This window comes from Chroicocephalus ridibundus, chromosome 7, assembly GCF_963924245.1.
Source record: "Chroicocephalus ridibundus chromosome 7, bChrRid1.1, whole genome shotgun sequence".
NCBI lineage: Eukaryota > Metazoa > Chordata > Aves > Charadriiformes > Laridae > Chroicocephalus > Chroicocephalus ridibundus.
The window spans coordinates 57853788-57878922 of record NC_086290.1 but is presented as its reverse complement, the minus strand read 5'-3'; the positions used below and the strand labels follow the sequence as shown (position 1 = coordinate 57878922).

Genomic DNA, 25135 nt, shown 5'->3' with positions numbered 1-25135 from the left:
GGAGTAGGAAGAGGGAGAAACAGGGATATCTCCAGAGGGTTGAGCATCCCTGTGTGATTTGCATGCCTGGCTTTGGCCACAGTGTATTTCCACTGTCACCACATGGCACAGCACTCTGTTGGCAATGCTGAGTGAGCTTGGGATGGCTGCTATGTCTGTGTGTTAGCAACACCCCGCAGTTGCCTGAAGTCTGGGTACTAATGTCGTTCTGCCTGTAGCCTAGTCTGCTCACGTGGGCACAACAAGCTGCTGGTGGGATTACCTGCTTGTTATCTCAGGATAACAGCCCACCCATAGCCCTTCCTAGGGTGCTTATTCTCACTGCTACCGTACTGGTAGTCATACAGTGCCTAGCTCCCAGCAATCGTAGCAGGAGTGGTTTGTATGTGGGAGCGTGCGAATGAAGCGGGTGATGGGTGAAGCTCCGTGGAACCTGTCCAGTTAAGTTGTTTCTTGTGCTATTGGAAGGGCTGCGTTGCACAGGAAGATAAAAGATACTCAGACTTACAGACCACCATTGTCAGAGGTTTTAGCCTGACCTCAGGATCTGACAGACATGTTTATCCAGTGTGAGAGAGGCTGGGAGGCACCGCGCGGACCTCTTTGTTCTCAGCTTTTTTATCTCTTTACGTCTCATCTCCCTTCCTTCATCCGGTGGACTGAGATGAAAGTTGCGTGCACCCCTGTGCAAGCTTCCTGATAGATCCAATTAAAATACCTCATCCTTGTAGCATATGTGAGGGTTGAGCCATTGAACATATTCAGCTGGAGGGTTACAACCCTGGAGCTTTTTTTCTATCCTGGTTCTGGGATTACGGGTATTCAAAACTGAGATTGAACACTTAAACTTTTATGAGAAAGGCTGGTAAAACTTAACATGCTCTTTGGTTTTCAGCAAATTTTTTGCTCAACGTGGAATTGAATCTTACAATCTTAAATACTATACTCCAGTAAATAAATGTGGTGGAATCCCATTTAATTTGTATGAGTTGCACCCCTAAAGTCCTCTAGGCTATTTGCACAGATTACAAGCCAAAAAGCAGAGTGTTTTTCCTAATTTTCCAGCTGTGCAAATCCATCCTTGGATATTCAAAGACTAAGTCTTGTTATACATTTCCTGTCTCCTGTATCTTGACCAATTGCTAGAATTATCAAAGATCTGGTTCTCAGAGTGTCGTAACTAACAAGTGGGTTTTTTTCATCATATCTTAATCCTCAAAGGCAAGAGATAACTCTCAAAGTAAGAGTTGACTGCAGTTTTCTCAGTGATACTGAAACACATGATATACCCTGATTTGATCTGTCTGCAGGTCCTGAGATTAGAAGGCAGCTGACGATGTTCATTAATGATACCTAGGATGAGGGGGCAATCCTGCTTAGACTCCCTGTATTGATTGTTCCACTGATTATAATGAGATTTTATTTTGCTGATACCGTATGTATATGGAACAAGAAGAAATACACAACAGAGATCCCATTTTTTTGAAGCGTCACTCATCTATGCCATCTCTGATTTAAAAAATGAAGTTGCTTTTACAGAAACCATATAAAACCATTGTCAAGACTTATATGAAATACTGTTGTGTCCTAATAATAACTTCTAGCTGAAAAATCTTGGCATCCTGCAGTTTAGGAAAGGGTTTTAAAATTCACCTTCAGTTTTTGGGCAACAGGCAAAACATGTGGCTCTGTTTAGGAGCTATTTTCGTTAAAGCTTGACAATACAGGATGATAAAATACAGCTGCATTGTTTAAACTTTCGATTTAATTTCTGGTTTGTGTCCAAGTTGTTTCATCAATATGGCGCCATTCATTTCAAAACAAAGCTCTTGGAAGGGTCTCCATTACCCCGCCATTGATCAAGAGGGTGTTAAAATGTAGAGCCTAATTATGTTCCTGGCCTGTTTGGAATTCCAAAATTGGATTTTTATAACTGTCAAATTTGCAATCAGGGTAACTTTCCATGACAATTAGTCAGAATTATTAGAGCTTTTGTTGCCAGGGAGTTATAACTAATGGTGGTGGTTCACTTTTCAAGGCACTGCAAGTGTCAAAGGCAACATATATCTTATAGAATAGCCATTTGACTACAACATTGTCTGTACTTAACTGCACCCAAATGTCTACTACTGTTACGGGCATTTTTATCCATCCTCCAGGGCTGAGTTGTTGCCACAAGCTTTACTGGAAGCTCTGCAGATACAATTAGCTGCTGGGTTCTGCTTTGTTGCAAAATGGGACTTGTGAAATTGTGACATGAGAAAGTTCATCCTTGAAGGTTTCACTCAGACTTAGCTTGGTAAGGGCTGGTACTCAGAAGGCTATTAATGCTGCTCATCTTGGTCAATTATTGCTTTGAATCTTTCAAATGAGCCAAATATAAATGTCTGTACAACCTGTCTGGATGAACACTATCTCTTCTCAAGCTGGCTGATACCTTACTCGCAGTTCAAGCGCCTTCCTGTGTGTGGAATGTTGAGTATGTGCTGAACTTGAGACGTTTGCCCAGAACTTGAGATGTTTGCCCAGTTAGAACTTCCTTCTTGGTATATCTCTACAAAAGTTTAAAAAAAAAAAAAAAAAAAGATTAAGGAGGGCAGGGGGACCATTACAACAAGTGAAAACGAACGCAAAGACATATTAAAGCTAACTGAGATATCTACCCTATGCTATCTTTTCCACCCTAGACCGGTATTTTGCAGACGCATGGTGCTTTAGCCTAATGCTGATGCATGAGTGTATGTGCTCACAGAAGAGCAAACACTTACAGAAAAGCTTTCCTTGCCTCGTGTGCAGCATCTATTTGAGAGGCATCTGTTCAAGATGCAGATGACCTTCTGTTGGCCTGTTGATGTCAACAGATTTTTGTCATCAACTTCAAGCTTTAGATCAAGCACTAGGAGTTCTGTCTCATACTGGCAGACAGTGACCGTGTGTTCATCTTTGCATTGAGATAATGAACCACTTTCCAGCGGCGGTTAAAACTTACCCTTTGCCATGCCTGCTGTTCCTCCCACTCCTGCACTCCCCTTTCTGTTCCACTGCCTCAGGCATCTCTGCAGCCGCGTGGTTTAAGGAATTGATCTCCCTGAAAAATAATAAATTAGTTTTTTTCAGATTGGGTTGGTTTTCGTCTGTCTCTCTCCTATCTGGTATACTGTCCATCTGTGAGGTGCAGACACACTCATTCTAAAAACAAGGGTGGCAACTTCTCGAACTAGTTAAGCTCACGTAGTAGTGCTGCCTGGTGTCAAACTATCACCTCTGGTTTTAACCGGGAAGCCAGAGCCTGCCTTTTTCTTTTTAACACATACCTAGAACATCTCTGTGTCCACTGACATGTAGTCACCTGAATAGCCACGTGATGTTTTTGACAAAAAGATCTGAAATTTAGTTTTATTGATACAGGGTCCAAGTTGTTCAAACCCCTAGTCCTGCAGAAAGTTTGCCCTGGAAGAAAGAAGGGATTGTAATCAATTTTGTTTAATTAAATCAACCTAAACTAATTGTCAGCTAATAAAATAGTGTTGGTCAGCTCATAAAACAGAAATGAAGATTAAAAGAGTAGTTGCCATGAACAGGTGGTAACTCTGTTTCCAAGTTAGACCACATTACTCTCTGGCACAGGATCTCTGAGAATACCTCATATTCTAGTTTTTTTAAAAAATGTTTATGAAACTTATAAAATATAGGGCTCACTTTATAACCAATTTTCTATCTCACCTGCCAAGAGCAGCGGGGGTTGAGCCAGCACAAGGCGGATGCAGAGTTTCAGGCAGATGTCCAGAAATGGATTCACCGCGCAGGGCTGTGTGGAATACATTTCTACCTTTGACTGGCTTTTCTTTTGCAATTTTGGTGATTTAGTTTTTTCTTTCCTGTTGCTGTTACAGAAAAGACCTTGTAAACATTTTTTTTATGTCATTGATCTTGACCTGGCACTGTTGTGCAAGAGGAGAAACTTTGTTTAACTCTGGATGGATCTGGAGTTAGTAACAGGATCCCTCTGGATCTGGCCCTCGGTATTTCTGTTGATTCTGCAATTCTTGCAGAAGGCATAAAACATTTATCTAATTTTAACTGAAAAGGACTAAACTGGAATCTTTATCTGCTCCTCAAAGTAGAAGCAGAACTTGGTGGTTTGTAGTTGCTGTTAGTGGTGCAATAATGAAAGAAAATTTATTGCCTAGTGGTTATTACATTATTTGGTTAACAGTGCAAAACTATGTGGTTCTGAGAATTTTGTTATGGCTTGCAGTTAGTTTGAATGCTCTGTAGTGATGTGAGGCTTTCGGAACCGAAGCGATGTGTTGCACTGTCTGTGACATCCATTTTCTGTGACCACCCATTCCCAGAAATCTCATGTAGGACGTACTTGGTTGCTTTTATGTTAAGTTCTCAAACCTGGTAAGACACTGAAAGACTAGATTAATTCGCTTCCACATCAGTCCTCCTCTTTCAGAGTACAATCGCAAAACAGTGTGCTGCATTGATACAGTTCTTTGGGATCCCGGCTGCAATGACAATCTCGGTTAAAAGGGGATGCTTCAGGAGAACTCCCCACCTGAGTGTTTCAGCTGTCAGTGCACAAGACAAATGCTATGTGGCCTTGTAGCCTCCAGCATCTTGTCTCGGGGCTTGACCTGGCTTTAATTTTCTGTCACGTATTGCTTTGGGACCTCAGGTTGGCCAGAGTTGGCCTTACAGTTTTAAAGTGTTGAAGCTCAGCTCTTGCTTCTCTGCATGCCTCTTGCATCTGAGGCGCCCTTCCCTGACATGGGGTCTAGCTGCTGTCATCCAAGATAACTCATTTCTAGGCTTTTTGAGACTTGCTTGTGATGCTTTCTTTGGGCTAGTAGCTGACGTAGATAACTGAGCTTCCCTCTGCCTCCTCCTGGGGGGCGAAGAGTAGGAGTTCCCCTAGCTGGCTGTCCTGGGGAGGTGGGGAAGGTGCTAGAGCTGCGTCCCACTCCCCACTTGCAATCAGGTGTCTGCTAGCAAAGCAGGTGTCAGTAGCAAAGACAGGGAGCAGAGTGGTTTTGGCTTGTCTTCTGTGAATCAGGGCATTACCATGGCTTAAGACAGGTCTATAGTAAGAGGTATGAGAGTTAGAAACCCATCACATTTGAAAGGGTCAGGGCTGGAGTATCTGGAGAGAGGTATCTGTGGGAGGCCAGGACTCCCCTGCATGGCTCCTGCTGAGTTTGTTTGGGAGCTTGCAACTGCTGCTCACATAGAAGCAAAACTGCTCTTGGCCATGCACCAGAAAAGTCTCACTAAGTACCACGTTTTCTATCTTTGCACTTACAGTAACGCTTTGATCCAGCCAGGTTGCTGCCCTGGTTTAGGATGTGTCCCAGATCTCTTGCCTGCTCTCTCCTCTGCAGCCAGAGATGAGGTTGCAGTACGTGCTGAGAGAGCTTGGAGCCAGCTGGCACTGGTAACGCTCACAGGAAAGGCTGCAGCATGGCCATCGCCTTCTCCGTACGGGATTTCCTAGGGGCATTGTCACCCGGCTCCCACTGCTTAGTTGGCGGGATTAGAAGTGGTGTCAGTGGTGCAGCACATGCTGTGGTTGCTCATCTAAACTAAGCCATAGTGGGACTTCATGGGAACGTTCCCTTGGGTCCCTGATCTGATTTATCATGTCCTTGCTGAATGAGCATCACTTGAACCCCAAATCTTGTATTAAACCAGATGAAAAGATTCCTCACGTTGGCAATCCTGTGAGGGACTTGGGGGGAGGTCCCTCTGCGATAGAATTTCTTTAAGAAAAAGGGATAAGGTAGGGTTGGTGTCCACTCATGGTGGTTTTCTGTTCATCCACATGTCCCATGGGAACAGCTGCTGGGAGTCACACCAGCAGCCAAGTCTCTACGTACTTCTCTCAAAGGATGGCTTTAGGAGGAATGTAACACTGACTGTGGGACTGGACTCGGCCCGTTATCACTGTGTGCGTGCTTTAAAGCTTGAGGTGACACAGAAGAGCTGGAGGAATATTAAAGCATCAGTCCTCCAAATAAATCTGTGTGGATTTTAGTGAGTATTTGAGGATCTCCAGGGACTCCAGGCCTTGTCCAGATTTGCACTGGTGTAATTGCACCAGCCTCTCCCGTTCCTCCCAGTGAAGAGGGGTAGGAGGACAATAAGCAGTCCTGCTGCTCAGCTCTCCGGGCGCATGAGCAAAACCATCTAGGATCCCGAACTAACAAAAACCACATTCAAAGCAATTATCTGATCTTGTTTGTTTATTTTTAATGTGATGTTTCTAGATGCTGGTACAACAAACACACTCTTGTAAAATCTTGTAACAGTTGTTTGTAGTTAGTATCTTCAAGATGACTTTATGTGTGCTGATCATGACTAATATACATCACTTCAGTGTGACCGCCGTCCTCCAGTGCTGTGGGAAATTTTTGGTACTAAGACAATTATTTCCTCAGCTTGTTTAGCATTTTTCTTTTTCCTTTTTTACCCTTCTATGCAAGGAAACAGATACTGATTTGCTCATATATTGTGCTTTCCAGATGAAAGTGCTTTGTGGTTCACAGACTTAAATAATTAAGTCTTCCCTGACCTCAGACTGGTTAACAAAGGCAGTTGGAGTCATCATCTCTGGTTTTACACTTGGAGATGGAAGAATCTCCAGAGGCAAAGTAACCAGGCCAGCTCACAAGCTGCCCCTGACAGAGCTGGGGGCAGACACCCCCTCCGAAGCGTACTCTGGTTTTCTAAACATTAGGAGATGCTGCTGTGCCCGTACCGCTGAAGGCCTTCCCCCCGACTTGATTCCTTTTCTTCTTGTTGTCACAAACTTGTTTTTTAGCATATGCACCAGCCACGGGGAAAGTGCTGGATTCTTCTTTCCATGTCTCAGCCAAAGTAATGGCAGCTGCACTCCCTCCTTGAACCTGGGACCATTTTTTTCCCAGAGGCCGTTATCCAAAAATAAAAATAATTTAAAAAAACTCAAACCAACCCCAAGCCCTTTTTACGTTCAACCAGAATGGATTCCTGCAGCCTGTTTCATTCAGTAGGTTTTTCAGTGGTTGCATTTCTTGGAAGCATCATCTCCAGTAGAGGCGCAGGGCCCTTTTACAGGCTTATTTCAGCACTTGGAGCGCAGGAGTGTGTGCGTCTGTGCGTGCGTGTCTTGCTGCGGGTGGGAAGGGGGGGAATGCTGACAGGAGCGCAAACGAGCTGAGTGGGGAGAGCAAAGGCGCTTTCATTCCTTACCAAGTTTTGCTCCACAAGCTGAGTAAACTTTTTCTCTGCTGAACCAATGCTGTGCGGGGTGAGCGTTTGACACGTTCCCAGTGATAATTGCCTTGTCTCCCCCCCACAGGTTCATCTGGCCGCCAGCACGGTTACTTTTCCAACCAGGACCGTAAGTGGGCAACATGAACATCATGGAAAAGCAGAGCCTAAGAGTGAAGTGGGGTGCACTCCTGGGGTGGGGGCCATGGCAGCCAGGGATGCCCATTGCCTGTGGGGGGGAGCATATGGGAGGGGGTCTGCGAGCCTCTGCCTGCTGTTTGCCTCAGTTTCCTCTCAAGTATGTGGAGGGCAAAGGAAAGGGGAACTGGAAATGCCCCGCTCCTCTCAGGTTCAGGGAATTGCCCAGGCAGTGCCCGATGAGCAGCTGGGAAGGGCGCTTTTCTCATTTTCCCTTGGCTCAGTGCCTGAGAGAGGACACCAGGCTCCACAGACCCTGGGTCTGTCCCGCGGTGCCTGTTGTGCTCTCCTCCTTGCAATTAAAACTCATCCCCCTGTTTTTCCTGATCTCCTCATGCTCCTCATCAATGTTTGTGAGTGGTACATTGAGAAGAGCCAGAAAGGGGTTGGCTTGATGAGCTGAGTGCTGCAGAGTGCCGAGGGAGGTGGCTGTGACCTTGGTTGCAATTGCAGGCTCTCCCGTGAGGAGAGAGATTCATCAGCCATTGGCATCCAGCAGCCTGGTGTCTCCTCATGTCCGAGTGTTTCTGTGACACTCGTGTTGGAGTCTCTGAACAGCCTCCCCTGAGAAAAGTGAAGTGGTTTTAAAGGTTGAAAGTGAATGAGAGCTTATTTGCTGCTTGCCAGTGCATGAACTCTACGGCTTCAAACTGATGGTAAAAGTGGCTTGAAAGTGCTCTGGTGCATGTGCAAAAGCCCAACCAAGGTTTTAAATTCAACCCTATATCCCAAATGATGGATAATCAATAAGAAGTAGGATTTACATGGGAGTCTTTGTACCTGATGGCCATGTGCCGGTTTTGTGGAAGATGAAAATCGTAGAACCTTTGAAGCAGCACATATGCTGAGCAGATGAGTTACTCCAAAGTGCTGGTTTTGTGAAAGCAGAGGTATGCAAGGGCATGAAGAGTGCGCACTGATCGGGCATTAAGAGCTCGTGCTGATCTGCCTCTCTGCTCTCCTTGCTGAACACGCACTCAGCAGGAAAATAAGTGTCCCATAGCCCAAAAGCTCCTGTGAAGCCCTAAATTAGGATGAGCATCTGTCTGTCTGCCCCGGCCTCTACTGGAGAAGTGCTTCTGCTCTAGCTGCAGTTCCTCTCTCTCTCTGTGCTCTGCCCGTGGATGTTACAGAACAAGCCTCTGATTCCACATTCGCTGTGGTTGTTCAGCGTAGAATTGGCCATTCGTCCCAGGTGCGGCTGGAGTGGGGCAGTAGCCAAGCAGGGCAGAGATGGCAGCCTGGGAAGGATCCAACTCAAATCTGCAGCGCTGCATTCCTTGGGTGGGACCCTGAAACTGAAGATGCCCAACACCTACCTATTCCCAGTGCTCACTGCGGAGACCAGAGGGCATTTGGAGTGCGTAATGACTTCAGGTCCTTCCTTGAAATTCTTAGTTCTTATTGTATCAGGAGAAAATCAAGGTCTGAATAGAGAAGTCAGTCCTAGCCCTTCTGGGAGAGAAGGATCCTTCAGTTCTTGTTTCTATCCTTGTTCTCTTTCATATTCCCTTCCATGGTTGGGGATGCTATTGCTTACATCCTCTCCGTTACTTGGGCATGTCCTGGCACACAAATGCATTTCTTATCACGCTGACCCTTGTATTGGAACTGCCATGCAGAGGAACTAAATGCAATGTCCAAGTACACGTGGGAAGGTATTGTGTCAGCACGAATCACATTTAATTCTTCTGCAGTCCTTACTATTGGGCCCACCACAGGCCAGTCTTGTTTCTGGATTTCTTTTTAAAGTTCTGATTTGTTTCCATGGTCTCTCTCCACTTTGTGCTTCAGTCTCTCCCTTGGTGGCGGTGCCCTTTTCAACATCTTCCCTGTTCTGGGTCTGTAGAGGACAGGAATAGTCCTGCCCCTTGCACATCATGGCCCTTTGAGGAGACAAGATATTAAATTATTTATCCATTTTGCACTTCTGTGCATCTTTAAGGTTTCATCCAGGCAAAATCGAACCGATGCTGTTATCCCCTCACCACACAAAAGACACCGAGGGGCTGGAGCGTGTCCAGAGGAGGGCAATGAAGCTGGTGAGGGGTCTGGAGCACAAGTCTGGTGAGGAGCAGCTGAGGGCGCTGGGGGTGTTCAGTTTGGGAAGAGGAGGCTGAGGGGAGACCTTCTCGCTCTCTACAGCTCCCTGAAAGGAGGGGGCAGCCAGGGGGGTCGGGCTCTTCTCCCAGAGAACAGGGGATAGGACAAGAGGAGCCTCAAGTTGCGCCAGAGGAGGTTTAGACTGGATATTCGGAAAAAATTTTACACTGAAAGGGTTGTTAAGCATTGGAACAGGCTGCCCAGGGATGTGGCTGGGGCACCATCCCTGGAGGTATTTAAAAGATGGGTAGACAGTGCTTAGAGGTATGGTTTAGTGATAGTTTTTGTCAAGAGTTAGGTTGATGGTTGGACTAGATGATCTGAAAGGTCCCTTCCAACCGAGGTGATTCTATGATTCTATCTTTCTGCTAACCTGACAATGGGTGTTAGAGGATGTTGGCTGGATTTTTGCAGGGTCTTTTTTTTGACAGTGCAAGGAATCCTCCTTATCACCAATTTGGCCTAGGATTCCTCTAGTTGTCCTATGTTTGAAGATATTTCCTTCTATGCTCTTAGTCTTTTAGCTTCTAAATGGTACACTGATTTTTAGGATGTAGGCTAAACGCTTTGGAAGTATGGGGCCAGATGGCAAGGCAGAGGGGCATTGCCCCTAGTGTGGTGGGGCCTCGTGCTCTGAGCTCTGAGGACGGGGGATGATGGTTTTGAAATGCACAACGAAGCATGCAGAAGGGATTCCACAACTTCCCTGGAGACTAGATAACAAAATTTGTGCAGTGTGGGGTGTGTGTGGCACCACATGACATGAGGATTTGCTCTGCTCCTTTTTAGAAGGAAACATGCCAGATAAGTGGAGAATGGGTAGACCGAGGGCAGGAGCACTGTAAAATCAGTTCCTTCCAACTGCAATGTTCATGAACTTGGATATAGGTTGGACCAAAAGGGAATAACGAAGAGCTAAAAATTAGGCCCGTTTTAAGTTGCGGTAGAGATCTGGCTGCAGATGCTTTTCTATCTTTTCAGGTTAAAGAAGTTGAAAATGTTCTAATGCAAATGCCTGGATTGCTCAAATTTTGTCATGGGCTTTTTCTACCTTAGGAGGTAGAATACCTTAGGAGTGTTGCTCCTGGCATCTGGCCCACTGCCTTGGGCAAGGTGGGAAGGTAATAAATACAGTGTTCTGCTTACACACTGGAAGTGCTTCAGTAGCCTGAGCTGCTGCTGTATTTCTAGAAGGTATAGAAAAGGCTGTCTGTTTTCTGTAAGACTGTGACGTTCCTCGTAGGCTCACAAGCACTACAGCGTAGAGAGATCTGCAGATGCTTCTGGCCGCACTCAGGCACTTTCAGCCCTACCCAAGGTGGGTGTCTCTGCCTGGTGATTCCTATTGGCTGTTTCTAAGTATTCAGCCCGTCAGAAACTTTAGTTTCAGGGACTAAAGTGGAATTTAAAGTATCTGAATATAGTCCTTTGTGTCAAATCAAATGATTTGTTAAAGCGAGGCCAGATTTGCGGGGAGAATCAATCTTTTTTATTAGATCAACTGATGTGGAAAAAGCAGACAAACTTTCAGGCATATTAACCCTTCTTCTGGCCTGTGTTTGTATTACAAGAATGAAGGGACCTGTCTGCTGGGGGAGACTGTGCTTTAGGATACGCGTTCACACCGACTATTCCTCAACAGACATGGTCTGAATACAGACATGGGTGGCATTTTGGGGCATGCTTGTACACTTTTTCGGGGGGAAAGACTTGTCTCCCTCTGTGTTTGGACACTAGATGTTACTCCACAACAAATAATGGGCTCTGCTCTGCAGCTGACTCATTGTGCAAGTCTGGAGCTAATTACTGAATCCCTCCGTGCCTCAATTTCCATCTGTAAAATGTCACAGATGCCCACCATTCATAAATCGCTTTCAGATTTCCAGATGAGGTGCTGTGTAAGCGTAGAATAGCGTTAGTTTATACATATTGTGCTAGAGTATAATATAAACCACATGCAACAGAAGAGCCTCACAGATGTGTCTCTCTCAACTCCAAAAGGCAAGGCCTGGGCTGATGATTTAGCACAGCACTAATTGGGCTAAAATAGGAGATTGCTTTTGTACTGATGCAATTGTCACCATTAAAGTCCTCATTTACCAACAGTTTTTGGAGATAGCCCAGTTATTTCCTATTGAGGAAAACTGTAGCGTCTTGGGTCTCAAAGCACAGCAATTTATAGCAAATGTCGACGTTTTTATAGCATCCCCCACGCTGGCTGTCCTCACACTTCTGGAAGGGGACTGCTCCATTGTTTATTTTGAATGTGCATCTTGCTTGGCCTGTAGCTGCACTTAGCGCTTTTTTGCTGCCTGCGACCTTTTGGGGCATATCCTAATCTCAAAGCAGAGATTTGACTGAGTCATTTCCATTGCCATTACCGGGTGTTGCATACACAGGAATCCCTGTTTATCGATAAGAAAGCTGTTCCCTGGGCTGCAAGCGAACGAGTGCCTGGCAGCTGTTCAGCATTAAGTCAGTTCTCAAAGTTTAAAGGATTTGTGGGCTGTGAGGGTTTGGGTTCGGGCAATTAACTTTGGTGAAGTGCTTGAGAGTGTCTTCCAGACACATTTCATGGAGAAGGATGAACTTAAACAGTTAAGAGATTTGATTTCTTTAAGTGCCCTCAAGTTTCCTGATGGTGCTGTTGGGGCTAAACTCTCAGTGTGTGTGAAACCAGAAGCTCCTTTGACTGCAGGAGAACTATAGTTGTTCCTTCCAGTTGCAATCTGGCCCTGTGCTCGCTTGAAAGTGCCAACATCATCCCTATTGCCAGCGGCATCACGTGGCAGCAGGCACCGGTGAGCGTGCATTCAGCCTGTGAAGCTGTCCTCTAGCTGTTTAATTTTAAAGCCCTGGTCTGAGCTTGTTTACCAGTGTATTGTTGCCTGGTGCTCAGAAGTGATTACTGATGCTGAGCTGTTGTGAGAAGAAGGTGTTGGGGTTGGGGAGAATGAAGGTGTCTCTGGAGATCTTCAGTTCCTTCTCGGTGTATTGCAGACAAATTGCGCCATTCTGCGTTTGTCCATTTTGGACTCACTGGCTTTTCTCCCCGTTACTCATCAGTGCTCAGAGGGAGGGTCAAAATTCATTGTCAAATCCTCCACAGCTGTAAGAGTAACATAATATTGGGACTGAGTGCGTGGGGTGACAGGCGTGGGAGAGAAGATTGGCTGACACCCAGCCTTACCCAATGCTTGCCATGTTCCAGGAGAAATCTCCCCAGATGCCGGGCCTTCAGTCGTGGGTCTAAACTTGCCATTTAAGGCATTTTTTAGGAGAGTTTCAAGGTGGAGGCAGCTAGAATCAAAAAATCAAGCTCTTCAAACTACCAACAGCATGATGATTCTTAGGGGATACTTACACTACAGTGTTACTGTTGCGTAGATATCATAAATCAGAGAAAGCACAAATAGGCAAATTGGCAATTAGGAGGGCTCAATCCCACCCGAAAGTAGAGATCCCCACATTTGGAAGCATTTGGTGAGTTTTGGGGTTAGAATAACAGGATGGGGGAATTTTGGAAAACGTTTTGATTATGGATATCCTCTGATTTTTCATTCTAAAACGAGTTAGAGAAGTAGCCTGGTGTAGCTATTTTGAAGAGCTAAAAATCTGAATCTGAAACGTGCCTGGCTAACCCCAACGGGATATTTCTTTTACTAATTTTTCTTCATCCAGAAGTTAATAAGGAAATAACAAAAAAGAACAAACAAGCAAAAAGAAGCCCTTTGCACAGCCTTGTGCTAGCAGCTAATCTGATGCACGTGTTACCTTGTTCTTCACATTATGTGGACCAGATAGATGAGACAAGGGATGTGCCGGGTCTCCCGACTCCCTGCTGCAGAGAAATGTGGAAGGGGTTCCTCTTCCTGCTGCTCGGATCTATAAGGACGATTGCAAGGCTCAGAGGGATTTAGATAAAGGCCAACAAAGGGTAATTAGCAGAATTAGGTGCAGTAATGATCCTCAAGAGACTATCTTTAGGACGTACCCTTGAACTATTTCAGTCCGGCCCCCAAGCGCTGAGCAGCAGTCCTTAGCCTTGAGCAGAGCAGTGGTCTGTTGAACAAGGGCTGTGGGGTGCCCCACGGAGGAGTGAAGTGTGGGAGAACAGACAAACCGTGGTGGGTTGAACCTGAAGCTGAAATGTTGAGCTGGGAAATCAAAGCTTTGCAAAAGTGCTCCTGGTGCTAATAATAATACTACATAGTATTTTGATGTTCAGGGACACAAATTCTTCTAAATTCAGGCCATCCTTTTCAGTTGCTTAAACTATTGTTTTCTATATTGGTCTTTCAGCTACCTTTTTGTCTTGGCTAAGGGAAGCCAGTGCTAAATGTTCTGGATGAGAAACCACTAGTGCTTGACCGAACATCTGAAATGTAACATGTTTATGGGTTACAGGGACTTTGTGGAGAGAGAAAGTGTCCAACCCTAGAAGATGTCTTTAGTCTTTGCAGGCTGAAGTATAATAAAACTCAAAGCAGGGGTAGAATTTAATGTCAGAAATCCAAACTGGAAACAAGATGCATATTTTTTATGCAATGGTTAACTTTGAATGCAGTTCACTAAAGCAACCTCGGTTGTCTGCCTCTAGAGTGTCTTTCTGAAAGACATACTCCAGTTAAGCACACATAGTTTGGCTCAAGACTGAGAGAGATTCTCTGACCTGTGATTCACAGGTGCAGGACCAATATTATGAGAGTCCCTCCAGACTTTACGGTGAGCCTCGATTCCCATGTTTCCTTTTGTCCTGTCTGCTTCCTTCTTTCATGTTACGTTATGCCATGTTTTGACTGCATTTTTCCCGATTGCTTCTCCCAGCAGGGAAAAGCAGTCTCTTCTGTAAGGGATGTGAGACCGTCTCAATTCGTGATGAACTTTCAAGCACAGTGGGGTTCCCATGCGTGCTTGGACTGGGGTCAGAAGAGTTAGTCAGGTCCCATTGAATATCACTCCATGTCATAGATCCCAGGAGCGATAGAGAAGTGAGCGTGGTTCAGTGCTGGTGGGTATCAGACACTGGATTTTGGCATTTGGCTAGATTTTGGAGAACTGGACCAGCTAGAGGAGGAGATGGTTTTCCCCCAAGAAGGAGCCCCAGTCCCCGTGGGCTCTGTGCCCTCGGCTTCCTTGGCAGAAAGGCGCGTGGGCTCCCTCCTTTTCGTCTGGGATCTCTTAATCTAACTTGCGTATAGCCCTAACTTGCTGTGAGAGGTTTGTAGATATATATTGTTCACACTACCTATGTGTCTTTATTTTCCGTCTTTTTATTTGCTCTGGCATGCTTTACAGCCACGCAGTGGTGAAATGGGAGCAACGGGCTCACGGGAAGGTTGTTTTGTACAGTCTCGGAAGTTCTGAGCGCCCACCGTACCACCAGCATCGCTCGGGAGCACCGTGTTCAGCAGCTCCATAGACAGCAAGGCTTCAACAGACTCCTGCTGGGGAGGTGAAATCTTTGTTATCAGGGTCATTTCAGTCTTCAGGCAATTATGCTGGGCTACATTAGTAAAATGTCCTTGGTGTTTCTAAAAATAATAGATAATACATTTCTAGCAAAACGTGTCGCATCAAAATCCAGCCATTCCCCGCTAAACCTTACTCTGACAGATGAAGATGGATTGAACACGGATCTCACAGCTCGCGGTTGCCTGTGAATAAATGATCATGATCTAATTCCATATGCTAACAGAGCGCAGGCCGAACCAGCAAAATAGATCTCTGGCTCTGCGAAAGAGCACAAATCCCCAGGCTGAGAGCAATTATGTATAAAATTAGTTAGTGGTGTGGGAGTGTGCATGTGTGAAATTTTAAATAAAACAATGTGAGTGATGTGAGCTGTGTAAGAATAGACCTGGGTGAATTATGGAGGGGGTTTGGGTCCATTTGCCAAACCAAAAAATTGGAAAGAAAAATTATTTGGGAGAAACTGAAATGGAAATTTTTAGGGTTTTGACAAAACGTAATGACTAAAATATGGTTTTGGGTCAACCCAAATTATTTCATTTGACCCGAAGTGAACGTTTCACTTGAGACTATTTAATTAGTTCATCTCATTTTTAATTTAGGTGAGTTTTGAAATAAATGCTATTTCAAAACTTAAGAATGAAGCATGTTATTAAGAAAGTGTGAAAATAACTTAAAAAAATCTAGAGAAAATATTGCAAAAATTTAACAAATTGCACCCATTTTTTTTCACTTGAAACTACGTACCAAATTTTATGCGGGTCCTCAAATAGTAGTTGGTACTCCAAAAGTGCATTCTGTGGTAAACTTTCTTTTCACTCAGTTTTCCTCAGCTTTTGCAGACACTTCAAAATCACAGAATATCATGATAATGAAAAAATATTTATCACCTATTCAGGGAAAAAGAAAGCCTTTTCCTGTTTAAGAAGGTAGAAGAAAGTAGACCTGAAAACGAAGTATGAATATTTTACAAGCAGAAAAAGATCAGATAGCAGTTCTCATAAGAAAGGAAATTTGAGCTGCTTTTTAAAGATAGCCAGTAAAGTTAAGGGTGAGGGTTATTGTAATAGAGATAGAGGAGAGAGAGAGATTACAAATGGAGAAACTTTGGCAGTGATCAGGGTCTCCTAGCAGAGATGGTGAATTATCTGTAATGATGGTAAAAAGGCAAAGATATTCTATAGGTGTTCTGTTTTATACTGATAGGCAGCCTAATAATTCACCACTTACAGGTGAAAATAAAACTTCCCATCCTGCAAAATCCTGATGTGAAAACTGTGGGAGAGAACAAACTGTCTTTGGTCAATGAGACCATCTTTAATTTTCTCCGAGCCTCCGGTTCCCTATCTGTGAGATGTTTGAATTATGCTAACGGCCATCGTGAGCGGGAAGGTTGTAGGGCTTTGTCAGTGCTGGTTTTGAACTGGGTGGTGAAAGCAAGTAGCCTACGGTTTTTGGTAGTTATTGGACTCAGAAAGGGGGCAAAAAGGAAGATGCTCTCTCTCCCTCCTTCCTTCCACATTTGCTCGTGGGTGAGACCCGGCCTCGCTCAGCTGTCTCTGTACAGCCAAAACACAGGGACGCAGGAGGGTGGTGGTGTGTTCTGTGCTCTCCACCCTGCAGGCCCGCAGGTTACGGCATGCGATGCTTGCAGTTCAGCAAGGATACAGATTTCCCCTGCAGCTGAATGCGCTGACATGTTGAGGACAAGAGGGACCTAATGAGCTCTTCTTTATCCGGTCGGGCGCCTTGGGCTCTCTGTCCCAGCATCGCTGCTGTGAGAGACCCCGGCCATCTGTGGCACTTCCCTCGCCGCTGTCTTTGCCAAAAGGTGAAAATTTGGAATGCACACAACAAGTAAATATCATGGTAGTAAACTGAGAGACTCTTGCAGCTGAGTCTTAATGATCCTACGCTACACAAAACTCGGAGAGCTTCCCTATACAGAGAAACAGTTCTTGCTCCAGCTGCCCGGGTCCTGAGCCGTGGCCAGGGCGTGCGATATGCCGGTAGGAGTCCTTCCCTCCCGCAGCTCTCCAGACCTTTGATTCCTGTTTGCTCTTCAGACCAGAGGCTACCGGGCGACACACGCGTTGCTCTTCTCCACAGTTGCTGTCAGCCCTTTGCCTTTCACGTGCTCAAACCCCGTTACTGAGCTACAGACATGACTGATTCTAAACAAGTACAATTAATAAAGTCTATCTAGCCAACATCTGACTCTCATTAGAGGAAATGTGTTGAAAAAACAGATCCCAGGTTGGCTGTGATTTATGGCTTGGGCCTGCTATCCTTCACAAGCACTGGCGAAAGCTTTTGCAAAGGGCCAGAACATAAACTACTTAGGGAAACTCAGTATCCATGTAAAAAGGCTGGAAGGGTCAAATCAGACAAATTAAAGAGGGGTGGAGATGCAAGGCCGGGCTGGCTGTCCCCTACTGAGGGCCACCTAGGTGGGCACAGGAGATCCATATTCATATTTCTACTGTGGAATTCGACTTGAAATTTCCTCTATGTGGGAGTCTCAAAGCGTCACTGGGTTTTTTTCTGGCTAAACTGTGTGTATGTGTGTGGCAACAAGTGGACGGAGGGGTTTGTGGTCTGGTGGTTTATCTCCCAAGTTTCCAAATATAATCTCTCTGGTGTGTAACATCTCAGGTGCTCACCGAGTTGACAGTAGAAGTTAGCTGTGCTTCCTCTTCCCCTCAGGAGTTTTGAGCGTCATCCTTTTTTCCTTGCAAAGAAACGTGGTTGCCTGGACTAATTTAGGTGACTCCACTCGTGCTCCTCCAGATTTGTTTTGAGACTGTTCTGAACTTGTCCTGGAGAAAGGTGTCTGCTAACTGAGAAAAGCTGGTCTCCTTCCTTTAAAAGACAAATTGTTCTTCAAAGTGGACCTACTCAAGTTGTGTGTTACTGCTTTGTAAGACAGTGCGTCCTGAACCATAACAGTGCGGTGCCCGGACACCTGCTCTGAGCTAAAGCTCTTGCGTTCCCGGGGCTGTAAACATGGGCTGTTGGCGTTGACCTGGACGCAGCTCTGGTTTACTCCCCCGACCCTGGGGATAACTGAGGTTGTCCTCTTTGTGCATGTCCATTTCTGAAAAGCGCAGTGGAAGTGGTGGACTTGATTAGATGGAAAGAGAAGAGCTGCCAGGCAGGTTTTATCACAGAAATCGAATATACTCATTTATTTCTCTATGTGTATGTAACATTTGGTCACTTTTCATCCTCTGACCTCGGGTCCTTTATAGAAGAAACACTACACTAAAAATGGATAAAAGGAAAGCAAGACTCAGAGGAGGAACGTGTAGTGTTGAGAGTCCCGAGCAGGTTGAAGCATGAGCTGCAAATGCGATTCTTATGTCCCGAAACTTGACCGTGTGCTACGCCTCATTGCATTGCAAGGTTGAAGTTTCTTGTAATGGCAAAATACAGTCTTGAAAAAACTGGCTGCAAAGATTGTATTTGTTTAAACAAAGGCTTTGTGGTTCCAGAATTCTCTCCCCTTTCATATGCCATAAACCACCTCCTCCGCCTCCCCTCTGAAATATGAATTTTGGAGTAATCCATCAAGAAAAAGAGAGACAGAGCCTTGATCCCTTGACTTCAGTTGAGCTGTGCAATTTATTTCTACAGAGCATCTGGCTGTAGGGAAACCAAAAGCCCTTTTAATATTCTGCAGAGACTCTGGGTATACAAATGAGCGTGGGCTGTCAGAGCTGAGAAATGGGGCAGAGATGCCAAGAGGTTTCTTTGCTGTTTTGCACAAAACTCTGACCTGCGACCCTGTGGTGAAAGTTGGCCTGTTTTTTTACTCCCCTCAGTGCCACTGTGATAATTGTGCTGAAATCATTAGAGCCCCATTGGTATGAAGCCGTTATCATGCCTTTCTTGTTTAGAGTAAGCAGTTTGAAGACTTGTGGGGCTTTCAGCCTTGAGCAACTGAATTGTACGACTATTTAATCATGAAATTATGCAAACGCTGCTCGAGCCCTGTGAAACAGGAATGCCAAGTTAGCAAAGCACCCGAAGTCAGTTGTTCCCTGCTGTGAGTCGCTTTTGGTAGGAGCGTAGCTGTAGCGGCAGCCAGAGGCTTCCGTCCCTGTGTCCATGTGCGAAGCTGCAGCGCCCGAGGCACCGTTTCAGCCTTTAATCAAAGCTAGTTCAAACGTAGCAGCCTTTGGATCAGGGTTAAGCAGGTCACTGATGGCACGGGGTACACAACTTGTTATTTTCCAGCATGCCGAGTCTGCCACATCTCTGATACGTTAGACTTTTCTTTTCCTCCAATTGCATTGTTTTACCCACGCAGGCGGAGAGGGGGAACGGGAGGGTGGGAAGGGAGAGGTGTGCTAGGACCGTAACAGTGAGACATTATGGAGACAGACTGGGCGTCACGCGATATGCTGGTACAGTCTCTTGTTCATTATCTCAATTATTTATTCTCCCTGCTGGAATATTTCTAAAACAAATCCTGCCATGTGTTTTGAGGTTGGGCTTCATAGAGTGAAATCACAACTCCTTTCTCGGAGTTTAGCTGGAAAAATACAAATCTGCCAAATAGGAATACGAGGGAAATAAACTGCGGTTCTCTGTAGCAACAAGTGATGGATTTCTGCAGATATGGAAAGCGTCTGCTCTGGAGTTCCAGGTCAGAAAGTATGTGTGTTTGCCCCAGCGTTATATTCGTTGCATGTGAAATAATGATGTGAGATTCTCAGTCTCTTTTTAACAAAGCAGATTGCTTTCACCCTGATCAGATAATTCAACTTTACTGTCCCAGGCCTTGGAACCACCACCCATCAGGATTAGTAGTCAAGGAAGATATTTATTAGCTTGATTTGTCACCATCATCCTCGGGCTGTCTGCAAGGACAGATAACGACCTTGAAGCAGGCTGGTCCCTGGTGCGTTGGGAGCGAGCTTTGAACACAGTTTCTGTCACTGCAGTACCGAGCATTCATCTCCTTTTGTGTTTGAAAGCATCGTCTGTCTGTTGGTTATCTAGACAAAGGTCACAAGGATTTGTTGGTGGGACAACTTGCCTTAGTAAGATCTTTTGCATTAGGACACGTACTTTCTGGATCAGTTAAACGTCTTTTGGGTCCAGGATAAGTACCTTGGGTGTGGATCTGGATTTCCAGGCACTGCACAAAGGGAAGGATCAGAGTTCAAATTCAACCTTGACTTAAGTAGTTCTCTTGCTGACCTGGGCTGTGTTTTGCATACGTTTCTTCAGGCACCACTGATGTGGAGATGACATTAGTACAAACCTCATCATGCCGTGGCACTGCTGGCTTCCTCCCCACTTCTGTCATTTTGTTCATTTAGGTCTACCCTTTTGTGCTGCAAATGCACCCGAGAGGGCTCTTTGAGATGCTCTTCAAGAGCAGAGGGGGCTGCTGGACGGGTGCTGTTCGTCCACTCTGTTTGACAGAGATGATTGGAATATCCTTCCCCCGGGAGCTGGTTGATTCACCCTTGTGCAGAAGGGTAGCGCAAGCCCTTTTTTATGATTGGAGCTCCCCAAAGAGAGCTTAAATGATCAATCCATCTCAAATTATGCACAGAGATGGTTTTCAGATAGTTCAAGTCAGTCTCTCTGAAACCTATGGGAGTTATTAATATGTGCAAGCCAGCAGAAGGGAGAATAGGACTCCATATTTTATTTGTTCTGTAACACATCTGGTACGCCTTTTAGCTCTTGGGAGCACTGGATTTATTCAGTCTTATCTTTCTGTGGGGATGAGCAAGATCAAAAGCATGAAGCCGGTTATGTGCAGAACGTAATTCCCTGTTTTACACACCACAGGCAGATCCAGACCAAACAAGCCTCACCCGTTTCCTTCCCTGTGGGACAATACACTTATGGCACTTGCGTATTCATGGGCCACTTCAAGCCAAAAAGTATCGCCCAAGATCTATTGCGGAGAACAAAAATAAACAAATGTTATTTCCTGTTGGGTAGAAGAAAGTCCATGTCGGTATTGACCTATGAGGAAATCCCTCAATCTAAGTGCTTCTGATCCATCAGATGCTTTGTTTGCGAAACGTTGGGTGTTGTGAGGTGGAAGCTCCATGCCTAGCTCCTTTAGGAAGCTATGCAGATCCTTGTAGAGGGTCAATGAGAGAATTTCTTTGGAAGGTTTATGCAATGGGTGATTGGTTGCCGTTAGCACTCAAGCAGTCTTCTTAGACTGTAAATCTCTCACGTGGAACAGCCAAGCTTCCCAGCCCTCCGAGCCATGTGCTAAAATTTTTGCATGGCCGAGAGCCATTGGTACATACCATGTGCTTCATAAAACAGGAGAGCGTTTGTATGTGAAGATTGGAGAGATTCCTTGGGGCTCCTTGTGCAAAAGAGGACAAAGCTTTTTAGGGGGGACAAGTGAGTCCCAGGTGTTGGGGTGATGCTTTTAATCAGGCCGTGTTTGCCCATTCCTCGCCACCGGTAGGCACTGGGTTTACTCAACATCCCTTGCATCAGTACAACCTCAGCCTGCGCTGCACCTGAATGGTCTATTAAGGGGCTCAAGAGTTACAGCCCCAGCCCTATGGAAATACCAGGACTAAATACTTCTTCCGTGGCCAGTCAATGAAAACCGTCCCTGGCCCTTAAGAAGCCCAGAAACGCACACAGAGACATATTTCTCCTCTGTGGGACATGAGACGGCAGTGATTCATCACCTGAATATGGATGGTTTATTCTCTGACATACTTCACGCTGCAAGTCATTTTCTCTTTTTAAAAATTGCTGCGCTTCAGAAGTCATGATAGGTGAGTGGTCCAGTCTGGAAAGCTTCTCTGAGAGCTGGGAATGGGCAGTTCAACGCTGCTGCAAAGCGTTGGGAAAGTCCCATGTTGATTAAATCTCTGTTCAGGGCTTTATCCTCCTTCACTCACTTAAAAATTGCTGAAATGAAAACAGAGGCAAAGCAGCAGGCCTTCTGTTTAGATAAGTGATGTCCTTTGTATCAAGCAATCGTTTTAAATGCACTCAGAGCCCATTATGTTAACGTTTGTTCTTGCTAAGGCATCCTGTCAAGACCCCTTTGGTGGTTGCTGCCTATCTGTTGCTTCTATGCAGCAAAGTGAGATGGAAACCACTTGGTGCTGCGGCTCCGGTCTGCATCAGCCCTGGGGTCTGTCTTGGATTTTCTTGCTGTCACTGAGACTGATGATTTGCTGTGGGAGTGGTAACAGGGCCTGGGAGCCCAGGGATGGAGCAGGACTCAACAGAGATGGGCATTTTGTATATTCATTGATTTTGTCGGTATTTGACCAGGATGTAATACAGGAGAGGGTATGGCACAGAGCTAAATGGCAGTAGTGGTTGTGCAGCCTGATGTCCTGTGAGGTGGCAGCACAAGTGTCTCTGCTGGTGACAACAAGTCATGCTGGATGCCACCATGAAAAAATCTTACAACTAATTTTTTCTTCATTTGCTTTCTACCTATTGGGAACTTGGTTTCACAGTCTGTCCCCCTAAACATCCCCAGACAAGGTTCATGTAACGTGGCTGCGGCTGTTCACCTGTGCAATGCATTTAAATACTTATTTTCCTCCTGTAACTGATCTTGAATCACTTTTCTGTGTGCCTTGGATCAAAAAGGGACCAGGGTCTGCAGAATGAAAGCCATGGATTAAAATGCAAAGTACGTAGAAATTTTACATCGTTTTGTTTTGTTCCTTCTAGAATGCATGAACTGCACGAGACTAGCGGATATGACCGAGAGGCTAAACACGCTTGAGGCCAAGGTAAGGACTTGCCTTTATTCTCCTGTTTGGCAAAAATTTCCAAGAGTTGGCAGCCCTGGAGAGATCATGTGTGTGTCCTTGTGTCCATAGCGAGGAACACGCTGTGGTGGTGGTCCTGCCCCAGGGAGCGAGGGCAGTGCTGCTCTGCACGTGGGCATCGCTCACCTCTGGCCTGGCTCCTGCTGCTTCCCACGCATCCTCTCGGCTCTGCCATACAGCTGCACCTCTGTCTCCCTTCTTCGCTGCTGGCACAAATGTGCAGCTGCTAATAAATAAGAAATAGCTCATTGCTTTCAACTGGAACATGTTGGCTCAGGTTTGGGTCCGGAAACAGAGGGCAGACAGAGCCGTGTGAAAAATCTCCTGCCTTCAGCTGGTTGATAATGTGGGGATGGAAAGCAGTGATTCCCCTGGCTCAGGGAAGAAGCAGAGTCTGATTTTGGTCTCTCTCACTAAAAATGCCTCGTAGAAACCTTACCGATATAGAGTGCAAAACAGAGGAGTAATGGTATGTAGATTTTTCTAGGAGCAGTTGTTTATTAGCCTGCTCTTCAAGTGCTATCCAGTCCTGCTTTTTTATCCCTTTTCTGAAGGGTGGGAGGCTTTCATGCATGGTTTAGTGGAGACAAATGTTATGGGGAGACCTGCAGGTTGTGGGGGCTTTTTCTGCAAATTGTTTTAATTTCTACCTACTGGGATTCGGATACATTGTTCCAGTCTAGCAACAAAGCAGCTGAATCAGTCGGTCCTCTTTGATCTGTGGTCCCACCTGTGACAGCCCAATCCTGGCTGTTAGATATAGCGCTTTGGTCCCTTAAAGGCATTTTGCTGCTGTTATTATTCATTAACTGATGGTTATCAATGACATAAAAGAATTTGGGGAGAAACCTTTGCAGAGGAGGGTGGTGGATGTGTGATGTTTTTGAGGCCAGTGCATGATATTATGGTAATTTGGGAATTGTGTGTGCTGAAATGGAGTGAGCAATGTTGTCTGGAACTTCCTCAAAGCCTTCACAGTTGTATTTCACTACAGGAAAATGAAGGGGTGAGGGGAATGAAATTCTAGGGAGCAGAATTGTTCGAGTGAAAACAACTGTTGTAGTGCAAAGGACAAAGACGAGCTGGATTGTTTTTCCAAGCAGCAGGACCTGGCGGGTTGGGTGTTCTTTGGCAGCGAGGAGCTGGAGGCGTTTGGAGAGGAGAGAGGGGCTGGTGACTGACCTCTGCGTGTGCAGTCCCGAATCCAAGTAAGACATGGGACCAGCCTCAGAGAGACGTAAATCAGCTTGTAGCCAGCTGTACCTTCCTTCGCTTTCCAGGACTTTCTGTATTTGGCTCAGTGGAAAATGATAACCTGACACCAGAGCGCCCGTGCTCTGCTGGCTTGTGCTGCTCAACACTTGTGTCAGGTAACAAAGTGTGAGAGGCTCATGGCAACCTCAGCCAGGGCCATCGTGCGGCTTCATGGAGGAGAAAGGAAGTCCTACCCAAATCCCCTCGATAAATCTTAGCTCAAGAGTGAAACTGCACTTAGGTCAGTGGGTTTCTGTTAGAGATATGAAGCTGGTTTAAATCAGGTGATATTCCCATCACCTGAAAGCGATCTGCTCTCTGGTATTGCCACCAACTGCCAGCTGCCCATGGTATTTGGGAAGCGCTGCCTGCCTGCCTTCTGCACGGGAGCTCTCCTGAAGGCAGGAGCACGTTGTCTCCTATTCTAACCTAGGCACTTGTGCAGCAGCTGGCATTTGTCTCCGCACTGGCAGATCTGACGTGCTGTCCTTAGGAAATGCCATCTGGCTGCAACCTGCTCTTCGTTCAGGAGGGAGCATTGGGTTGTCAGAAAAACCAGTGTTGATGGCTGAAGACTTTGCAGTCTTGCAGACCTTCCGACATGAGGAACAATGAGGTGGGTGCCTGCAAAGTTCAGTGTCAAGACCCTGGAGATGACACTTGAAAGATTTTGGTACTGCCTCACTCTCTCTTGCTGTGATGGGTTTCCTTTGGACTTCCCTATGCTCCCACAGAGACCTAAGTTGGGAGCAAAGCTCATCACAGAGTTTTCTTTTATGGAGACAAATGAGTTATTCTTCTGTTGTGAAGTACTAAAGACTGTGTCTCTACAAGGGTGCCTTCTGCAGCACAGCCCAGTAATGTCATCAGTCTTTTGGCTTCCACTTTGTTTGAAAAGCTGTAGGTGCTGTGCAAAAATTGACTGTAGCAATTAAATGGAGAGTGAAGCAACATTATACAAACGCTGGTGCTGTTCACAAGAGAAATATGCCGATTCACCCTTCTTTTAAAGGTTAATTTAAGTTCAGTGTGATCCGTGTAGCAATGTAATGACC

The 25135-nt window shown here is 45.6% G+C and overlaps 1 protein-coding gene across 5 annotated transcripts in view; it reads left to right on the top strand.

The window, feature by feature from the left end:
- The window catches only part of COL26A1 (collagen type XXVI alpha 1 chain), a 179666-nt gene that overhangs the window by 111877 nt on the left and 42654 nt on the right, over positions 1-25135 (top strand). For 3 of the 5 annotated variants that reach the window (XM_063342414.1, XM_063342415.1, XM_063342413.1), the window contains exons 4-5: positions 7346-7387; positions 22726-22787. In XM_063342414.1, the coding sequence (XP_063198484.1) occupies positions 7346-7387; positions 22726-22787 (104 nt within the window). The remainder of the gene's footprint in view (positions 1-7345; positions 7388-22725; positions 22788-25135) is intronic. The other 2 variants (XM_063342417.1, XM_063342416.1) reach the window with 1 other exon arrangement.